Genomic DNA, 16,162 nt, shown 5'->3' with positions numbered 1-16,162 from the left:
CAGCAGCAGAGCAGACTCCCAGTCAGGGACTTTCTACCCCTTTCAGGGATCAATGCACATCAGTATTTGCAGATTTTCACAGCCCCCTGGACTACAGCGTCTGGAAGCACTTAGGTGAGCATCGAGAAGCGCAGGTGAAGGCGGAGTTCATATTGGCTGAAGCCAGAGCTCCGCCAAGCCAAACCGCTGCAGAATCCATCTCGGCTCTGTGTCCCTTTGTGTCGGAGTCCCGCGTGAGAGCCCCTGTGTTGAGAGAACCTGTTCTTATCACAGGCACCTGACGCCTTCAAATCCTTGTTCTCCAGCTCGGGGCTTTTTGTTCTGCTTTCGTGCAAGGAAGTGGGGAGAAGCAACTGGCTCTAGGAGTTCATCTTCAGTTATTAAGGTTCCTCTTGACATGGTAGGGCCCGTGGTGATTCCAGTCCAGTCAGCCTTAGTGGCTCAGACACTTTGCCCTGATCACCGATGTTGCAAGGACAGAATTAATTCTCACCCCATCCCCAAAGGTCACCGATGGCGGCTCCACTCCGGCTCCTGAGGGCAGTGACCCTGTGACATTGGTGTGGCTGCACCGGTCTCATTCCGCATTACAAAGCCAGCGCACTGGTGGAGCCGAGACCGCAATTTGGCTATACTGTGTCTAATTTTTTTTAAAAACAAAAAATCCTTGTGCCTGTTTCTCAGCTTCTCTGTACTTGAGCTGGGCGCAGGACCGGAGTTGGTGGGTAAAACCATTTTTGTGCTCCCCCCATGCTGGGCTATGCAGGAGTCTGCTTGGTCCCTGGTGTGAATAAGAGCAGCCTCGAGGCTGCTCTAACTTATGCATGCTTCCCAGGGCTCCCAGGAAGCAGAGACTAGCCATCGTGTAGTAGACTACATCCACAACCCTCCCACAGGCTTACTGTGGCCAGGACTGGGAGCTGGGCCAGTGTGAATCCTTATGCCAGAACTGAAGCTGCCAGGGAGGTTTTTCTGCACATCCGCTTAAAGGCCCCCTTATGATACGTGGAAGGGGAAGAAGGATGGTCTAGTGGATGGAGCACTGGGTTTTATTCCTGGATTTGCCACAGGAACTCTGGCTGACCTTGGGTAAATCACTTACTCTGCGCTGTATCCGAGTTCCCTCTTGGTAACGGGTGTGACCAAGAAAAAAAATCATCTATTCCTAATTGGAAGGCGCTAAGATCGTACAGTGATAAGGGCTAGAGATGTAGAAAGATCCACTTGAACGAGCCCATTGCTTTTCAATGACTTTTTTTTAACCATCATGCAAATGTTTCCATGCTATTGCATTTTTGAAAACCATTTTTCTGTCTTTCTTTTTTTAAACCCTGTATTTTGACCTACACTGTTTGATGGGTGCCTCTTTAAATTTGAGAGTTTCTGTGTAGAACAAATGACTGGGTTTTGAAGTTCAGTTGCGGTGGGAGATCCCCTGGGCTAAGCTGATCTGAAACTACCCCCTGTTCCCCCACGGCTCCATGACAAGCAGCAGAGAGAGCAGATAAGGGCAGGCTGATTATGGGCAGCTAAGTTATAAGGACAGGTGTGAATCTGTGGTTGAAGCATCGGGAAAGATACGTCTTCTGTTCTGCCAGGACTGCAATCCGCTAAGCGTCAGGTTGTCTGTTTTCTCGTTCCTTTCGTTAGGCCATGCCTATCGGCGGTGTGACGTGAATGGGAGCTGGGAGCTGGTGCCAGGCAACAACCGCACCTGGGCGAATTACAGCGAATGCGCCAAGTTCCTCACCAACGAAACCAGGGAGACGGTATGCCATGCTTGTATGCAAACTGGGAATGGGGGGATCTGATCAGAACTAGCCAATCGAGCCTTCTGTTCTTAAACAAGCAGTGCCCTGCAGGTTGCTTCCTGATGCTGGAAAGATTCCCAATGTTTGCAGGTCCCAATCAAATCTTTCATAGAATCATAGAATCATAGAATATCAGAGTTGGAAGAGACCTCAAGAGGTCATCTAGTCCAACCCCCTGCTCAAAGCAGGACCAATTCCCAGCTAAATCATCCCAGCCAGGGCTTTGTCAAGCCGGGCCTTAAAAACCTCCAAGGAAGGAGACTCCACCACCTCCCTAGGTAACGCATTCCAGTGTTTCACCACCCTCCTAGTGAAATAGTTTTTCCTGATATCCAACCTGGACCTCCCCCACTGCAACTTGAGACCATTGCTCCTTGTTCTGTCGTCTGCCACCACTGAGAACAGCCGAGCTCCATCCTCTTTGGAACCCCCCTTCAGGTAGTTGAAGGCTGCTATCAAATCCCCCCTCATTCTTCTCTTCTGGAGACTAAACAATCCCAGTTCCCTCAGCCTCTCCTCATAAGTCATGTGCTCCAGACCCCTAATCATTTTTGTTGCCCTCCGCTGGACTCTTTCCAATTTTTCCACATCCTTCTTGTAGTGTGGGGCCCAAAACTGGACACAGTATTCCAGATGAGGCCTCACCAAAGTCGAATAAAGGGGAACGATCACGTCCCTCGATCTGCTGGCAATGCCCCTACTTATACAGCCCAAAATGCCGTTAGCCTTCTTGGCAACAAGAGCACACTGTTGACTCATATCCAGCTTCTCGTCCACTGTGACCCCTAGGTCCTTTTCTGCAGAACTGCTACCTAGCCATTCGGTCCCTAGTCTGTAGCAGTGCATGGGATTCTTCCGTCCTAAGTGCAGGACTCTGCACTTGTCCTTGTTGAACCTCATCAGGTTTTTTTCAGCCCAATCTTTTAATTTGTCTAGGTCCCTCTGTATCCGATCCCTACCCTCTAGTGTATCTACCACGCCTCCTAGTTTAGTGTCATCTGCAAACTTGCTGAGAGTGCAGTCCACACCATCCTCCAGATCATTAATAAAGATATTAAACAAAACCGGCCCCAGGACCGACCCTTGGGGCACTCCGCTTGAAACCGGCTGCCAACTAGACATGGAGCCATTGATCACTACCCGTTGAGCCCGACGATCTAGCCAGCTTTCTATCCACCTTACAGTCCATTCATCCAGCCCATACTTCTTTAACTTGGCGGCAAGAATACTGTGGGAGACCGTATCAAAAGCTTTGCTAAAGTCAAGGAATAACACATCCACTGCTTTCCCCTCATCCACAGAGCCAGTTATCTCATCATAGAAGGCAATTAGGTTAGTCAGGCACGACTTCACCTTCGTGAATCCATGCTGACTGTTCCTGATCACTTTCCTCTCCTCTAAATGTTTCATAATTGATTCCTTGAGGACCTGCTCCATGATTTTTCCAGGGACTGAGGTGAGGCTGACTGGCCTGTAGTTCCCCGGATCCTCCTTCTTCCCTTTTTTAAAGATGGGCACTACATTAGCCTTTTTCCAGTCATCTGGGACCTCCCCCGATCGCCATGAGTTTTCAAAAATAATGGCTAATGGCTCTGCAATCTCACCCGCCAACTCCTTTAGCACCCTCGGATGCAGCGCATCCGGCCCCATGGACTTGTGCACGTCCAGTTTTTCTAAATAGTCCCGAACCACTTCTTTCTCCACAGAGGGTTGGTCACCTTCTCCCCATGCTGTACTGCCCAGTGCAGCAGTCTGGGAGCTGACCTTGTTCGTGAAGACAGAGGCAAAAAAATCATTGAGTACATTAGCTTTTTCCACATCCTCGGTCACTAGGTTGCCTCCCTCATTCAGTAAGGGGCCCACACTTTCCTTGATTTTCTTCTTGTTGCTAACATACCTGAAGAAACCCTTCTTGTTACTCTTAACATCTCTTGCTAACTGCAACTCCAAGTGTGATTTGGCCTTCCTGATTTCACTCCTGCACGCCTGAGCAATATTTTTATACTCCTCCCTGGTCATTTGTCCAATCTTCCACTTCTTGTAAGCTTCTTTTTTGCGTTTAAGATCAGCAAGGATTTCACTGTTTAGCCAAGCTGGTCGCCTGCCATATTTACTATTCTTTCTACACATCGGGATGGTTTGTTCCTGCAACCTCAATAAGGATTCTTTAAAATACAGCCAGCTCTCCTGGACCCCTTTGCCCTTCATGTTATTCTCCCAGGGGATCCTGCCCATCTGTTCCCTGAGGGAGTCAAAGTCTGCTTTTCTGAAGTCCAGGGTCCGTATTCTGCTGCTCTCCTTTCTTCCTTGTGTCAGGATCCTGAACTCGACCATCTCATGGTCACTGCCTCCCAGGTTCCCATCCACTTTTGCTTCCCCTACTAGTTCTTCTCTGTTTGTGAGTAGCAGGTCGAGAAAAGCTTTGCCCCTAGTTGGTTCCTCCAGCACTTGCACCAGGAAATTGTCCCCTACACTATCCAAAAATTTCCTGGATTGCCTATGCACCACTGTATTGCTCTCCCAGCAGATATCAGGGTGATTAAAGTCTCCCATGAGAACCAGGGCCTGCGATCTAGCAACTTCTGCTAGTTGTTTCAGTGGGAAATTGCTTCACCTCAAGGGGGCGGAGGTGGGGTGTTCTTCAAGACAGTCAGATATTTGTCATGCACTCCTCAAAGTGGCCTGATCCATTTTCACAGAGATCCAGGGTGGGGGAATCTGGAGGGCACTATGTGGAGTTTCTTTTTTTGGGGGGGGGGGGAGGGGGGCTCGTTCCATGCTAGTGGAGACCATCACCACCTATGGGCAGGGACCCCCCTACAGGGGTCAGTCCTGGATACTGTTCAATGTTTTCATGAATGACTTGGATAATAGAGTGGAGAGTACGCTTATAAAATTTGCAGGTGACACCAGGCTGGGAGAGGTTGCAGGCTCTTGGGAGGACAGGATTGGAAGTCAAAACAACCTGGACAAATTGGCAAATTGCTCTGAAATCAACAATAAATTCAATAAAGGCCAGTGCAAAGAACCAGCCTTAGGAAGGAAAAGTCAAATGGACCACACAAAATGGGGAGTAACCGATAGACAGAGGCACAGCTGGAAAGAATCTGGGGTCTATAGTGGATCACGAATGGACTATGAGCCAACAATGTGATGCAGTTGTGAAAAAGGCTGATCTCATTCTGGGGGGTATTAACAGGAGTGTCGTATGTAAGACACGGGAGGTGATTGTCCTGCTCTGCTCAGGACTGGTGCAGCCCCAGCTGGAGAACTGTGTCCAATTCCGGGCACCACACTTTAGGAAAGATGTGAAGAAACAGGAGAGAGTCCAGAGGAGAGCAACAACAGTGATCAAATGAACTATGAGGAAAGGTTAAAAAAGCTTGGCATGTTTAGTGAGAAAAGGAGACTGAAGCGGGGCCTGGTTACAGATTTAAATTATATTAAGGGCTGTTATAAAGAGGCCGGTGCTCAGTTATTTTTTGTATTCACTGAAGATCGGACAAGAAACAATTTTCTCAATCTGCAGGAAGGGAGATTTAAGTTCAATATTAGGAAAAACTTTCTAACTCTCAGGGTAGTGAAGCTCTGGACCAGGCTTCCAAGGGAGGTTGTGGAATCCCCGTCACTGGAGGTTTTTAAGAACAGGTTGGACACCTGTCAGGGATGGTCTAGGTTTACTTGATCCTGCCTCAGCACAGGAGGCTGGACTTGATGACCTCTTGAGGTCCCTTCCTGCGCTACATTTCTGTGAGTCTATGCTTCCATGTTATACACCTCCTTGTGAGTTAGGGACTGTATTCTAGCTCTGTGGGGGAGGAGGGTTACCAGCTTTCCCCAGAAACTAAAATCAGTGGGGGGTAATTACTGCAGGTCCCGGGACAGGTAAACAACTCCAGTGAAGTACTCCACCCTGGGGCGAATTGCATAGCGTGGTTCAGACTGGGTTCAAGGGGCCTGAAGACAGGCAGGTGATGCAATCGAGAAGGGGAAGCAGTGGAGGGATGCCAAGAGAGGGCTGACATGGTCAAAGCCACGGGCTAAGAGAATGATCTTTGTAGCAGCATTCTGACTGGATCTGAGCAGGGTGTAGGATGTTGTAGCAATCACCTTTGGAGCTTTTGAGCTGCAGAGCTCTGCAGGTCTGGGAAAGGAGCTCCCAGCGTCACAGCAAAATGCAAGGTGGCGTTAGTAGTTAGCATGTATTGTAAGGGACCATTCGCGGTAGAGTGGCCCAGTTACACCTCTGCAGTCCTAGGCCAAAAAGAGGTGGGTAGTGGGTTACAGATCCTCGTAATAAGCCAGAAATCCAGTATCTCGGTTTGATCAGGATTTTTAGGGTCTGGCAAAGTAATGAATTTAAGCTCCCAAGCTGGTCTTGAGAAAGTGTTGTGCAGGTTTCCTTTGAGGACCGGAACTGATCGTGGAGTGATCGCTTTGTGCAAGCGAAATGTTAGAGATGTTAGGCAGAAGAAATCTGCAAGATGTATGTAGCCTCCTCCCTTTCCTCTCCCAGGTGCTGGCTTCTCCCCTCCCCTATGCATTCAAAACTAGGCAGGAGGATGGACTGTATTTTAGGGAACAATCCTGCGCTGGCAGGGGAATAAACTGCACGACCTCACCAGAATAAAGCGAGAACTGTATCATCTAATTAAGGCACGTATGGTGGGCCCACCCCCGGTTACCATAGTATTTGAACACATCACAATCTTTAATGTACCTCATGCTACTCCTATAAGGTAGGCAGGTGCTGTTCTCCCTATTTTAGAGAGGGGAAACTGAGGCACAAAGAAATCAGTCCAAAATCACACAGTGAGTTAGTAGCAGGGCAGGGAATTGCACCTGCATCTGCTAGCTCCTAGGTGACCATGCGAACCACTGGGCCAGATTTCCCCTCTATTAACACTCTCTTGGGAAGAGGCCTAGGGTCTAGATATTATGCCCTCATTCCTCTCACTAGTACAGCCACTTCCCTTTCCTCCCCACAGAGTCAGGGCTTTGAGTACACAGCTTAGAACTGGCAGACTGTGAGCGGATATGGGGAAGTGGGTCATCTCACCCTTTACCGTCCATATGCAGGAAGTTTTTACAGCTTCCGGGCAGTGGCCTCTGCCATGTGGTGCTTCCCTGGGGTGAAGCACAGCTGTGTGTTTTGTAAATGGTCTGTTCTTGCACTGGTAGAGTTTAATTCCAAAGTATCAGAGAATCCTGGGAAAGGCCTCGGACAAGCTTTAGCACCCAAATGGCCCAGTCTATGTATACAACCCATATTTTTTTTCCTATTGATGTCACATCCTGAGCATACGGAGGTGGAGTTGACCTGGGTGTAGTGTGGGTCTGTCTAACGAGGAGCAAAGCAGGTCACTCTGCACGGCTCCGAAGAAAGGGACAGTTCAGGATCGCCTGGCTAGCTGGGTCTATCGTTTCAAAGTCTGCCTCTTGCAGAGAAACAAGGAGGGTGAGGTCATAACTTTTATTGGCCCAGCTTCTGTTGGTGGAAAGAGACCAGCTTGCAAGCTACACCGAGCGCTTCTTCAGGGCAGAGTCTCACGCAAGGTGGAGAACGGATTGTTTAGCATAAGTCGTTAACGTGTTCAAACCCCTCTGCAGTCAGAGGACAAAAAAGGGGGCGGGGCTAGTGGGTTACAGACTGTTCTAATAAGCCATAAATCCAGTGTCTTTTTTAAGACCACGATTTTTAGTGTCTAGCAAAGGCTTGAATTTAAGCTCCCAGGCTCATCTTTCGAAGGTGCTGTGCAGGTTTCCTTTGAGGACGAGGACGGAGAGTGTTCAGATGTGGAGGGATTGTTTTGTGAAAAGTGTTTGCCCCCGGGTGAGATGGAGCTTTTGCCTTTGATCGTTTTTCTGTGTGAGTTCATTCGAGAGCATCATGATGGTCTGGTTTCACCCACCCAGTTGTTATTGGGGCATTTAGCCCACTGGCTGAGGTACAGACATGTCGTGCTAGGCACGTGTAGGGCTTTTTAAAGGCCTGTTTAGGGGGTATCGATCATGGTAGCAGTGGAAGAATGGCTGCAGATTTTGCGTCTGTTGTTCTGGCAGGATCTGGTGCGGCTTTGAGTTGCTGGGTTCTGGTCTGTAGGGAGCTTGCTTCTGAGGATGAGGTTGGGAGACTGTTTGAAGGCCAGAAGAGGGGGATTGGGAAAGATCTCTTTCAGGATGTGGTCCCCGTTGAGTATGGGTTATAACTGTTGAATGATACCCTGTATGGGTTCCAGGGTGGGGTGGTAGAGACGGTCTCTCAAGCTTACACAGAGCTCTTCTTCAGATCACTTCTCTGGGTAGCTCGAAAGCTGGTCTCTTTCACTGACAGAAGTTGGTCCAATAAAAGCTATTACCTCACCCACCTGGTCTCTCTCGTATCCTGGGACCAGCATGCCTACAACAACACTGCAAACAAAAATGTATATTATTATTCTTTTTCTCTGCTGGCAGAGGGTGGCGATTATAAGACTGTTGTGATAGGATCTCCAGGGTGCAGCCCGGGGCTGTGGGATCTCTGTGCCCCTGAACTCTCTCCAGTCTGGGCTGTCTCTCACAATGCCTTGCTAGTGACCAGCAACAAACCCCTCCAGGTTCTGTTATCACTCAGCACAACCACATGTGGAGCCCCACACCCAGCTCGATTGCATGAATGCTCCCAGAGCCACTCATGAATCGCACAGGGAAAGGCACCGGAGCCAAATCCCCTCAGCTCCCAGCCTTGTACCACAGGAATATACCGTCTTGCACTGCTCAAAGCTGGGCAATGCAAATGTATTAATTGGTTCACCACTTCATCAGTGGAAAGTGGACATACACCAGCCTTTGCATACCTGAGCAGATTACCAAACACTTCAGGCAAAGTCACTGGTAAAGATAAACAGTTAAATGTATTGAGTACAAAAGATAGATTTTAAGTGATTATAAGTGATAGGCAAAAAGTCAGAGTTAGTTACCAAAAGAAAAGAAAATATAAACACGCAGTCTAAACTCTCAACCCTATTAGACTGGGCAATTTCTAGATTAAGCAGTTTTTCTCATTCCACTGGATAATGGAGTTCATAGTACACAATTTCACCCTTGAAATCTGGGCCAGTCTCCTCTGCTTAAGTCTTCTCAGTGTCCTTGTTGCTTGCGGCATGGTTGGGGGCAGGCGAAAGGCGACACATGGAGCCCCTGTGTTCTGTTTTATACCCTCAATCCCATGTGCTTGGGGAATACACATCCAGGCATGTCTGGGGGGCATTGCTGAGTCTCCAGGCAAGCTTGGGCAATTCCTCTAGTTTGGCCCCATGCAGGTGAGTCATTGCATTGTAGCTCCCTTGCTGGACAATGGCTGTTGATGGGTTGTTTGAAACCCTGCCTGGGCGTTGGCTACTTTCCTTGCTGTTGCCTCTGGGGAGCGAATATCTGGCTGATTCCCCCACGTACAGCATGTTTTAGTAACAACCATACAACACGATTCTCATAACTTCATAATCAGTAATGATATACATATATGGATAGAGAAATGACTTTCAGCAGATCAGAACCTTTCCCCTGATACCTCACACGGCCTGCTTTATATGCAAGATCACAATTATATATAAATGAGAAACATGGGGGTTACAGGGTGCTCCCCCAAGGTACAGAATGTCACAATGTCAATATAGCCCTCCAGTCTTTCACACCCTCCATTGAGTGTGCAGAACTGGTAATAGTAATGCCTCCTTCGACTGGTTCTCTAAGTATAGAGGTCAGGCAGATGGATTCTGCCAAGACAGACTCGTCATCTCTACAAAGAGAGTCGTGTTTTCTATTATTATTTTTTTCCCACTGGGAGAACAGCATCTTTGTGTCATCGGTAACAGCTGCACTTAACCAGCAATCATCCGCCAAGGTTGTTGGGAGTTTTAGAGAGAGACAGATGGACAAACATAGCCAGTGGGAACCAAACACTAGAAAGTGTTGGAAAAACCTCCCTGTCTCTCTCTCTTTAGATAGGTATTTGTTTAGGTTCTCTGTGTTCTCATTTTAGCTACCGTGGGCTAATTATATGGCTGGCCAAAGCAGCATACAGAGGAGGGTGGAGAAGATTTGCGTCTCTTTCCCTTGCCCTGGATGATACAAATAGGATTATTTCACTTAGAGCAGCGACGCACCTGATCTTTTTGAAATTAGCAAAGCATGCTAAAACCATCAATGCAAGGAGGATTAACAGCTCCTAACTGCCCAGTGAAGCAATTGCTTCAGCGTTGTTTCAAAGGGGAATCTGAGTGCTGGTGAAAGGTGCTGGATTGACAGCCCGGAGACTGATGCCCTCTGTTTAGCTGCAGATCAGGTAGTGGGCTGCCACTGCAGATAAAGTTTCCCTGCATGTCCCACTAATGTGCCGGGAGTGGCCAACTCGGGATGAGGACAGATCTCTTGGGAGAGGGCAGATCCGCGACGGAGTGTGTAGACCCCACGCTGCTGCGGAAGGGGCCAGAGAGGCCCTGTGTGCTGGGCTTGCCCCACCTCTCCGGCCCTGTCAATTCCATATGGTAGGGAAGAAGCCTTTAAAAAGGAGGAAACTGCAGTGAGCTGTGGGGAGAGAGATCACCCCAATCAGGAAACGGCTGGAACGACTCCTGCAGACGCAGGGAGGACTCCCATCCAGGAGATCCCCAAACCTACGGGAAGTGCGGCCAACTCCCAGGGTGACCCCAAGGCAGCTACCCCACCGGAAGGACGTCTAGAAAATCGCAACACAGACCGCCATGAAGTAAGAATGTATTGCTATCTTTCCCCTTTGAGTTGGCTCCAGGAAGACGTTGTTCTCGGATGCATTGGGACGTTTATTTTCCTTTTGATCCCCCATCGGAAGAGATGTAAGAAGGTCTGCAAAGGGCAGGGTCCCATATTCAAGGAGCTTGAAATTGACTCTAAGCCACCCCATGTCGATAACTGGGCGTGGCCAGGGACTCCCGCCATCTGGGAGAAAAACCTAGGGGAACTCTTTGACAGGCCCATAGGAAGAAGGCATCCTGGGAGTTTGGCAAGTGAGAGGAGGGAGCTTCTTAAAGAGGTGTCCTAGTGGCATGATCATGGAGGTCCGAAGGGATTTCAGGGAGCCCTCCGGGGCTGTGCTGAAAGCTACCCCGGCTCAGTGAGTTTGTGTCTCTTTATGCTAATGCTCTGTCTTTAAGAGCTGAGATAACCCTTCATCCAGCCGGTGGCCATAAAGGAGCCGCACAGGAGCTGAACGCAGGATCTGTGTGTCTCTAGTCACAGGCAGCCTGCTCACTTCAGCCCGACGGGCTGAGAGATCTCCGGCTTCCAGCCCGAGCACCCTGGCCATCCGGCTCCGTTTTGTTTACTTTCCATCTGGTGTTTCAAGGAACTTGGGGAGTCAGATTCATAGCCCAGCCGGCGCTAGTCCCTCGATGCACCCAGTGTGGTCAGAGAACCTGGGCTCTGTCTGGTGCAATTTGTTTGTTTCATCGTTAAGGGCGAGACAGACCCATCTCTGAGGTCCCGCGACCTCATGTCAGGATGTGCGTGGCTAGCACGTCGGATGCTTCCACTTGACCCCGGGTGCTGGTCATACCTGGGGCACTCTCACTTCCATGCTGGTGCCCATCCGTAGCACCTTGGATATGGGCACTTTCCCTTTCACGCTAGCATGCATCGGTAGCAACTCCAGCACTGATGCGTTCGCCCTGGCACACGTCAGTATCGCCCTGGAGACAGGCACGTTCACTTTCGCCCAGCGGGGTGGCAGCAGTAGGTAGCACATGATCACTTTCAGTTTCGCCGGGTGGGTCGCAATGACACCTGGCACATGATCACTTTCAAATGGGGGCCTGTTGACAGCAACGCAGGGATCTTCCATCCAGTAACCAAACGCAAACAGGCCTTGTGTCCCGCCAGATTCCCTCCTATGCAAATGCTGTTATCCCAGGCCTGGCTTGTTTAGGAAGGACAAACCCTCCCTAAAAAAAACCCTGAAGCCGTGGGGAAGGGAAACAGTGCGGACCAGCATCATGGGATCAGTTCTGCCTGGCCACACCATCCCAGCAACGTGGCCCATCAGAGGGCATAACCATAACCCAGCCAACCCTGTCTTCATCCATGGCCGCTTGTTTATAACGTGGTGGCTTCTCTGCTCCCAAGGAAATCGGAGTCCCATGCCAGGCACGATGGGAAAAGAGGAGAGCGTGCCAGGGCTGCTTTATCCAAACCGCATCGTTTAAAGCAAAGTTGTTTTCCAGCCCGGAGCTTTGGAGCTCCTTGGTATCTTCTCGACAATGGCATGATTTGTATGGCCTGCAAAGTGGCTGAACTAGAGGTACTAATACACAGGTGTTACAGATTTCACGGCCACACTTCATATTCCAGTGCTGGTTGTATACGGTTAATACATGATGAATAGATGTTTTAATAAATGGTTAATCAATTCAGTCCAACAGCTCAGTACATGTCATAGAGCCACCATAGCACCTTCTAATGATGTGCTGATGGTCTATAACACATGCCTCTTGTGTCTGGAACATGCTGAGAACATCTATTGGTCATAGGAGAGGCAGTGTGGTCCAGTGGAATGAGAGTGGGACTCAGGAGACCTGGGTTCTATTCCCAGTTCTGTCACTGGCCTGCTGGGTGACCCTGGACAAGTCACTTCCCCGCTCCAGGCCTCAGTTTGCTCAACTGTAAAATGGGGATAATGATACTGACTGTCTTTTCAAAGTGTTTTGAGATCTATGGAGGGAAAGAGCTGTATGGGGATATTGTGAAGGCCAAAAGTATAACTGAGTTCAAAAAAGAATTAGATAAGTTCATGGAGGACAGGACAGGCTATTAGCCAAAATGGTCAGGGACACAACCCCATGCTTTATGTGTCTCTAAATCTCTGACTGCTGGATGCTGGGACTGGACCACAGAGGATCACTTGATAAATTGCCTCTGAAGCATCTGACACTGGCCACTGTCAGAAGACAGGATACTGGGCTAGGTGGACATTGGTCTGACCCAGTGTGGCTGTTCTTATGCGCTATTATTATTTATTAAGCATGTATAAGTGGAACCTTAATAGCCCATGTGACTGATTTAATCATTGCTATTTGTATACGAAAGTTTCATCTGAGCATCTCAAAGTACTTAACGAGTGCTAGCGAATTAAGCCTTACCCCTGCGAAGAGGGACTGTCTCCCCATTTGACAGATCAGGGGACTGACGTGCAAGGGGCCAAAATGTTCAAACTTAGGCACCTAAAACCAGACACTTGTGGGGCCAGATCCCCAGCTAATGTCAATCACTGTAGCTTCATGGAAAGCAGTGGAGTTATGCTAGTTTATACCAAACTGAGGGACTGGTTCCTAAATCCCTATGTAGCAGATGGTCTGATTTGGGAGGTGCCAAGTATGCACAACTCCTATCCAAATCCATGGGGCAAGAGGGGTCTCAGGACTGTAGGGGAGAGAGGCAGTTCCTGACTCCCATGGACTGTCCGTGGGAGTTGGGCAATTAGCTGCTGTTTGAAAATGTCCCCCGGGGCCAATTAAGTGTCTTTTTTTTTTAATATTAAAAAAATGGCTAGGAACAGTGACAGCATTTCACTGGCATGGGTTGGCGTTTGTGGCAGTCAAAGGCAGTCCTCACTAGTTTTAAGCATGTAATTAACGACCTCTGAATCAGCAGCTTTAACTGAGTCTGTAGATATATGGGCTAGGAAACCCTTATTGAGCTCACCCTTTATCATAACCATCCTGTCTTACACAACTCCTTAAAGACGGTTGGATCCATTTCCTCTTCTTGACCGATCCCTTGGAGAGCTGTCTAAGGGCGTGGCCAGGTGGAATCATTCCTCCACTCTGGGCTCCTCGAGCTGAATATCTCACTTGCGGATATAAGGTGATCCTGGCCTAAATTCACACCCGCGACTTGTGATTGTAGGGCCCTGGACTGAGGCACCTCGAAGGGGCCTGCTTCAGAAAGCACTGAGCACCTGCTCTTTGAGAATCAGGCCTCTTCACGGCAACTGCAGTTGGGCATCCTAAAAATGGAGACCTCCTGGAACACTAGTCATGTCCTCCCGTCTATCCCGCACCAGATGCTCCATATGCCTGCTCTTGGTGTTCCATTGGAAGACAGGGCACAATGGGCGGTGACGTTTAGTGGCTTGGTGTCTCTTCATTGTGACCGGTGTTATGCACCGTACAGGAGCATAAAGCAATGTGAGACCTCCTCAGACTCCCACGTGGCGGGTCGCAGGGCGGTAGGGAAAGCAGCCTCAGCAAAGCAGCTACTCCAGGTGGGCAGAGCCTTGATCCACCACTCCCCAGGCGTTGGGCTCATGCAGGTTACCTCCTGCAAGAGAAGAGACCTGACCGTGGCTTTGGCACTGGCTTCACCAGCATGGCTTGGCGCTGGGTGGTAGGAGACTGCTGCAGAAGGAATGGCTCCCAGGCCGGGCAGGAGAGCAGGGTCCAGACTGGAAGAACATAACATAAGAACATAAGAACGGCCGTACCAGGTCAGACCAAAGGTCCATCTAGCCCAGTAGTCTGTCTACTGACAGTGGCCAATGCCAGGTGCCCCAGAGGGAGTGGACCAACAGGCAATGATCAAGTGATCTCTCTCCTGCCATCCAGCTCCACCCTCTGACAAACAGAGGCTAGGGAAACCATTCCTAACCCATCCTGGCTAATAGCCATTAATGGACTTAACCACCATGAATTTATCCAATTCTCTTTTAAACGTTGTTATAGTCTTAGCCTTCACAACCTCCTCAGGCAAGGAGTTCCACAGGTTGACTGTGCGCTGTGCGAAGAAGAACTTCCTTGTATTTGTTTTAAACCTGCTGCCTATTAATTTCATTTGGTGACCCCTAGTTCTTGTATTATGGGAATAAGTAAATAACTTTCCTTATCTACTTTCTCCACATCACTCATGATTTTATATATCTCTATCATATCCCCCCTTAGTCTCCTCTTTTCCAAGCTGAAAAGTCCTAGCCTCTTCAATCTCTCCTCATATGGGACCCGTTCCAAACCCTTAATCATTTTAGTTGCCCTTTTCTGAACCTTTTCTAGTGCCAGTATATCTTTTTTTAGATGAGGAGACCACATCTGTACACAGTATTCGAGATGTGGGCGTACCATCGATTTATATAAGGGCAATAATATATTCTCCGTCTTAGTAAGTACAAAAGCTGGCTCAAGGAGGAGCAGTGTCAGCTGACAATGGGGAAAGAGCCCTGACTTTCTCCTGGGAGGATGTCCCCAAGATACAGCCATGCCTGGCACAGCTAAGTGGAGGGAAGATCTCACGGCTAGGACCATGCCCATCCTCTCTTGCCAGAGGACAGAGCCCAGGTACAGGGCTACATTGGAGCTTGCTTACTGGAAAGAAGATCAGGCATTGGCAGGAGCAAGTGGAGCCAGCAGCAGGGGGGCAGGTAGAGATGGGGCCAGGGCGTGCCGCAATTCCACATCTCCCCCTCCTGGGATAACACACAGCAGGATGCGTTGCTGCTGGGGGAAGTGGACAGGAGCCCATCAAAGCCAGCAGCCTGGGATCTGCCCCATTTGAATACACACCCAAATGCCCTCCGGACTTTGCTATTCCGCCTTGGAAGACAGTCGTCTGGGTGATGCCAAGGTACCCAATCCCCTCTCCATGCGGGCGCTGGCTGAGGCAGGCTTGCTTTGGCCGTGCCTGCAGCAGTGTACTAATTAGGCGTGGCCAAGGCAGAGTTTCATTTGAAACAAGTGCACCAGTGTGGCCGGGGGGACACGATGTTTCCCCTACCCACCCGATCTCCATCCTCCCATCATCACCCAGCTCTTAGGCAAGGGAGGAGAGCAACGTCTGTTTTGTGAAGACAAACATGGCATGGCCCGGGGTGCAAGAACATAACCATGGATGTGAAACTGCTCTCGTGGCCAAATAAATGCCAGATCAAATGTCACAATGCGAGCCACTGCTTCTCGAGCTCTGGGCTCTGATCTACCATCCTTGAGAGCTGGCCTTTCCCAGACCATTGCCGTTTGATCACAATATCTGAGGCTTTTCTGAAAGCTCCAGCTCTTGGAGTCAGGTGATTAGGTGAGACTCTTGGCTTTTATTTTGGAAAAAGGCTAAGTTTGTAGCCGTGATGATTATGGAGAAGAGCTTGAAAACACAAAGGCACAAACCAGCAGGCAACTAAACAGAACTTCACATTTATTATTTTTAAAACCCTGGTGATTCTTTTAAACCAGTCTCGTGATTTGGAGGGACACGACTCGTGAGTGTCAGGTGGCTGGGGTTAGCGACGCTAAGCTGATCTGTTAAAGGTGTGTTCCGAGTCGGATAGAGCGAGCACCAGGGAAAGAGCCTGGTGTATT

The 16,162-nt window shown here is 49.3% G+C and overlaps 1 protein-coding gene across 3 annotated transcripts in view; it reads left to right on the top strand.

Moving 5' to 3' along the window:
• Positions 1-16,162, top strand: part of PTH1R (parathyroid hormone 1 receptor) — a 170,710-nt gene that overhangs the window by 116,981 nt on the left and 37,567 nt on the right. For all 3 annotated transcript variants that reach the window (XM_005286268.4, XM_042860463.2, XM_042860451.2), the window contains one exon: positions 1,651-1,769. In XM_005286268.4, the coding sequence (XP_005286325.2) occupies positions 1,651-1,769 (119 nt within the window). The remainder of the gene's footprint in view (positions 1-1,650; positions 1,770-16,162) is intronic.

This window comes from Chrysemys picta, chromosome 2 (genome assembly GCF_011386835.1).
Source record: "Chrysemys picta bellii isolate R12L10 chromosome 2, ASM1138683v2, whole genome shotgun sequence".
Classification (NCBI taxonomy): domain Eukaryota; kingdom Metazoa; phylum Chordata; order Testudines; family Emydidae; genus Chrysemys; species Chrysemys picta.
The sequence above is the reverse complement of the archived record's forward strand: the minus strand, read 5'-3'. Positions and strand labels throughout refer to the sequence as shown.